At 38.1% G+C, this 5,500-nt stretch overlaps 1 protein-coding gene across 1 annotated transcript in view; it reads right to left on the bottom strand.

The window, feature by feature from the left end:
* FSD1L (fibronectin type III and SPRY domain containing 1 like) overlaps positions 1 to 5,500 on the bottom strand; it is a 96,971-nt gene that overhangs the window by 24,390 nt on the left and 67,081 nt on the right. Inside the window, exon 10 of the mRNA XM_027772682.1 lies at positions 810 to 939. Within this exon, the coding sequence (XP_027628483.1) occupies positions 810 to 939 (130 nt within the window). The remainder of the gene's footprint in view (positions 1 to 809; positions 940 to 5,500) is intronic.

Below are 5,500 nucleotides of genomic sequence, written 5' to 3'. Positions count from 1 at the left end.
TCTCTGGTCAAATTTAAAAAAAAAAAAAAAAAAGGAATGAATAAATAAAATAAATAATTATTTAAAAAAAAAAGAAGAAAGAAAGAAAGAAAGAAAGAGACTTGGGACCAGTAGTTGGCGTATTGGCTATGTCACTGGACTCCCATGTAGTGGACTGTCGTTCAAGTGCCAGACCCGGTGGCTTAAACTCATGCTGGGCACGTGTGCATGCATGCCCAAGATCCCGAGAGGAGAATGGAGGAGGAGAGATTGTGGCGTGGCCATCCCTGGGGAGTAATTTCTCGCTTTCTGTCTCTCTTTCTGGCAAGTGCACATGCCCTATAAAAAAGAAAAGAAGAGAAAAAAAGAGACTCTTATACACTGACATTACCTAAATGAGTTATGACAGTAAGAAAAGTCCTCAAGCCTGCATCTTGTGTTCACTGGGTTGATCAAGGACAATACTCAGCTTACACATGCTAAAGTCATCAGCATGGAACTTGATGTAAGACACATGACCTATAAGTCTAAAATTCAGAAATATACTAGAACTTCTCTCTAAGCAGTTCAAGGTACTGCCGATATATCTTTAAAGAAATGGAATAATGAAATATAAATACATAAGATGAATAGAGAAGAAACTAAGAAGAAAGTAATCACAAATGTTAATGACAAATTTAAGTACTGACAAACGGTATATTCTTCATGTTGATGTTAGTAATATATCATAAATCACTGGTATATAGGATAAGAATTTCAATAGAAGTTATTGTTAAATAATCATTGTACAAGCATTTATCAAACATAACAGATTTAAAGAACCAGCTTACCTGCCTTTGTTTTCTTTTCCTTTAATTTTACTTTCTTGACCTTTTCCTCCAGTAGGATCCCATTCTACAAGGCTATCTTCAACTTTGAGGTTCATATGGGATGATGAGTTATCCAAACTGAAGTTAAGTGCTACATCCAAAACAATACTTGGGCTTAAAAATGTAATATATCTTCACTTTCTGAAGCACATCACAATATTTTCCTACTCAACTGATACAACACTATATATAAAGTTCAAATTCCTAATCCTAGCATTTAAAGTTTTCAGTGATTAGGCAGTAATTTAAATTCCTACTTTATGTCCCTTTATCTCTCTGTTTTTCAGGTTATTTCTTTCATGAGTGAGAGAGAGACTAAGAGAGAGAGAGAAAGCGAGAACATCCCCAGTAGAGTCCCAATACTATGATCTACTCTCAGCTTCAGCCAGCCCCAGAGAGGTTTCATGAGTTGAACTGGTAACATTCCCAAGTGGGACTACCTCTCAGAGTATCATATTTCATGGCTGTGCCACTGTTTTCCAATCCTCTCCTCCCCAAATTATTATTCTATGCCCTATACTCCAACCAATACCACATACTTGTACAGCTACTGATATTTCTGTTATACCTTCTACTGGATCTCCATCAACACACAGTAACCACAACTTCTTGTTATTAGAATCAGTTGATTATGACTGTTATAATTAAACAGGAAGGGGAGCTAGTACAACAAAAAAGGATAAGAAAGGGGCCAGCAAATGGTGTGGCAGTTAAGGGTTCTACATGGCTGACAGCAGTGCGAGTCCTGGACCTAGCAGCTTGCTTGCTCTCTCTCTGTCATGAGTGCACATGCCCTATAGCAAATTAAAATAATAATGATAATAATAGTAACAATAAAATTAATTATTTAAAAATATTTATTTTATTATCATTTTCTTTAACTTGCTATAGGGCATATGTACATGCATGAGAGGGAGAAAAAAAGTGAGAAAGCAATCCATCAGGTCCAGGACTCAAACTGCAGTTGGTCATGTGGGAGTTTAGTGTCCCAACCACCATGCCACCTGCCTCAAATAAACAATTCTTTAAAAACAATAAAAATATAAAGGATAAGAAAGTAATCTGTTATTAAAAATATATAGATCCTGGCACTTGTTCTCTGATATCCTATTATAATATTAATCATTTTATACCTAAACTTGCATTAGTTACAAATTACAAGAAACTTGGAAAAACCGGGCCCATGAAGGCAGAAGCAAGGGAACTGATCCAGGTCATAGATGCTTTACATAGCAAATAGCAAAAGGAGAGAAAAGATCACTTAGATAAAAACAAAACAAGAAAACATGAAACAAAACTATGCTTTTTAGATTATTTGGTATTGGGGGAAACTACCTATATTATTCAAAAGACTTACTGAGAACTGCTAATATAGAAAAAGCAGTATTAGCATTTCCCTCTTTGGACACTAAGGGTAAATTATTGAAATGTACTGATTCACAGTTGAGGAACATGTAGTTCCTTCTTTTTTAAAATGCAATTCCCAAATTCTTTATCTTGCTTCTGTTCTATTTCCCTCCAAAGGTTTACATTTTTGATAATTATGCACTGAAGGAATATTCCCTTAAAATGCCCCAGTTTACCTAGGGATATTACTTGACTTAGCTAAGGTATCACGGATTTGTGAAACATGCATCATCAAACAAAATAATCACATTAAGAGCCTAATATTTACCTATTGTATCAGAAATCCTTTTATCCGCAACTGTTCTGTAAAGCTCACTTTAATTTCAACTACGCATCAGAGCCATTGTTCATTGTCTTTATTTAGAAAACAACTTTTTGAATACAAATTTACTGACCACACAGCTTTTACTAAATGTCACAGTCTGCAAAGAAGTAAACAGCTTTCAAAATCTGAATCTAAGCAGAAATGAACTTACAGAAAGAAGAAATATGCACCTTTTCAGTAAAAATGGAAAAGGAATCCCTTAGTAGGTAAGTTACTCACAAGTTAGCATTAAGCATAAGTAATATCGAGATCCTGTACTTCTAGGAATGAACTGTCTTAAGAAAACAAGATTAACCTCTATATTTAAGGTCATGCATGTGAAAGCATCTACATTTGTGAGAGGAAAAAAAACTGGACTTAACATACAAACTCTCAACTACTTGTTAAAATAAGGATGGAAAAGGAAGGGAGAAAGAAGAGAAGGGAAGAAGAAAGAAGGAAATAAAGAAATCCTAAAACTGTTCCTTAATGCTTGCTAGGATTAAGAAAAGGGCCTGCAGCAGTTCAGGAGCCAAGATGGGCAAGAAAATTTACCAACTTCAAACCACTTAAAGACTAGACTTATCAGATACCACAGCATGCAAACAAAAAGGTCTGGGTTCAATCCCAGGGGTAGCACCTTTCATCTCTCTCACTTTCTCTTTTTTGGGGGAATACTATCACAGAGTCTCTCTAAGGCAACAGGGATAAAACACTATAGAGAGAAAAAAGAAAATAAAACAGGCCTCAAAAACAGGTTCCTGGGGCCAGCAGGTAGTGTAGTGGTTAGGCAGCTCCATTCCCATATGGCCAACCATGGTTCAAGTCCTGGACCTGGTGGTTTAAAAATCATGCTAGGCATGTATGTGTGCATGCCCAAAATTCTAAGAGGATGGAGGAGGGACTGTAGAGTGGTTATCTCACTTGAGGGATGATTTCTTACTTTCTCTCTCTCTTTGGCAAGTACATATACACTATGGGAAAAACCTCAAAAAATGAAAAACAAAACAAAACGGTCCTATCTTTTATGTAAATTCAGAAATATAGCTAGATATTAGTTTCCATATCTTTAAAAGTTTGTAAAACAAAGTACCAAAAATCAGAGTACAAATGTTTCATATGTTTAATTTGTGTTAGTGGCCACTTTTGTATAATATTCCATAATAAGCAATTATCATTTGAGATTGGAGAGTAATTTGTGATTTATTAATATCATATCATTTGCAGGAACCAGCAGTTAGCGTAATGGCTATGTCGCTGGACTCCCACGTAGTCGACCGTGGTTTGCGTCCCGGACTCGGTGGCTTAAAACCCACGCCGGCGCGTGTGCGTGCGTGCCCAAGATCCCGAGAGGAGAATGGAGGAGAAGGGATTGCGGCATGACCATCCCCCCTGGGGGGTGATTTCTCGCTTTCTCTGTCTGGCGAGCGCACGCGCCCTACAGTGAAAATCTCTCTCTCAAAAAAAATCATATCATTTGCCTTGACAAAGAAGTAAAAAAAAAATATTGCCTGAAAATTCTAGACATAAGAATTTTTAATACTTATTACTTTTGATCATTTCAGTGCCAGAAATTTAGTGTTACATAATTCGAGGGGGAGGGCAGACATTTTAACCATGTTCACTATTTTCCTAGGACCTTAAGTGGTATTGTGACAGTTTGTCAGAACCAGAATGGAGTCATTTATGTCAACATAACTAAATTGAGTTAAGGAAGGCCATGGAGGAAGCGCTCTCTCATGCTATTATAGAGAAATTTTGGTAACAAAAATTATTAGGTAAAGAACTCTGCCAGAACCACAACACTGCACAAAGACCACTGTTACCTGACATAAGGACAGCTACTGCAAAGTCCAGAGAGTCTCCTACTTTGAAATGGTGTTGCCCTTGTTACTGATCCTGGTAGCCAAGGATAACTGTCCCCAAACAAAGGACTTAACAATGCCCCCCCCCCAAATCCTTTTGTGGTTTTTGCCTTTTATTTTATTTTTTAACTGTTTTTCTTCCTTTTTTAAATTTTTGTGATCTTACAGAAGACAAGTCTCCTCAATAACTTGCCCTTTGTTTTGTTTTGTTTTGCTTTTTCCCCCCATATAAGATCTGTATCTTGTCCAGTATAGCAGTAGTAGTTACGAACTCAGGTCTACCCCTGATGTTGGCCTCACTCAATAAACTCCTTTTTTTTTTTTTTTGAGAGGTTTTTTTATGCTATAGGGCGTGTGCGCTCGCCAGACAGATAGAGACATAGAGACAGAAAGCGAGAAATCACCCCCCAGAGGGGATGGTCACGCCGCAATCCCTTCTCCATTCTCCTCTCAGGATCTTGGGCATGCACGCTCATGCGCCCAGTATGAGTTTTAAGCCACCGGGTCTGGGACACGAACCATGGTCGACTACCTGGGAGTCCAGCGACATAGCCATTACACTGACTGCTGGTTCCCACTCCTTTCTTTATTTATCAAATTTTTGTCTCTCTGCAGAGGGTGGCACAAACCTGATTCTGGGTCTACTGAATGAGTATCCTTGCTCATTCCAGCATCATAAACAGTTCAAGAGGCAAGGAAAGAGACCTTCAGAAGACACCTTCATGGCTCCTGAGAACTAGTGATTTCGGGGGAATAAGAGAAATTAAGATATTCCACTGATAATTCAGCCTCCAGTCCACAAACGGAGAGGCAAGGGAACAGGCCTTCAAAAGACACTTTCATGGCTCCTGAGAACTAGTGATTTCGGGGGAATAAGAGAAATTAAGATATTCCACTGATAATTCAGCCTCCAGCCCACAAACTCGAATAGTAGGTAGGAAGCCTTTCAAGCCCTCTGTCTCTCTCTACCTATGTCTCTATCTTCTAATTTTTTTGGGGGGAGAGGTTTTTGCTATCGGGTGCGTGCACTCGCCAGACAGACAGAGAGAGACATAGAGACAGAAAGCGAGAAATCA

The sequence above is a fragment of the Tupaia chinensis genome, unplaced genomic scaffold (genome assembly GCF_000334495.1).
Source record: "Tupaia chinensis unplaced genomic scaffold, TupChi_1.0 Scaffold000291_1, whole genome shotgun sequence".
Taxonomy (NCBI): domain Eukaryota; kingdom Metazoa; phylum Chordata; class Mammalia; order Scandentia; family Tupaiidae; genus Tupaia; species Tupaia belangeri.
This window is presented reverse-complemented; position numbering and strand designations above follow the sequence as displayed.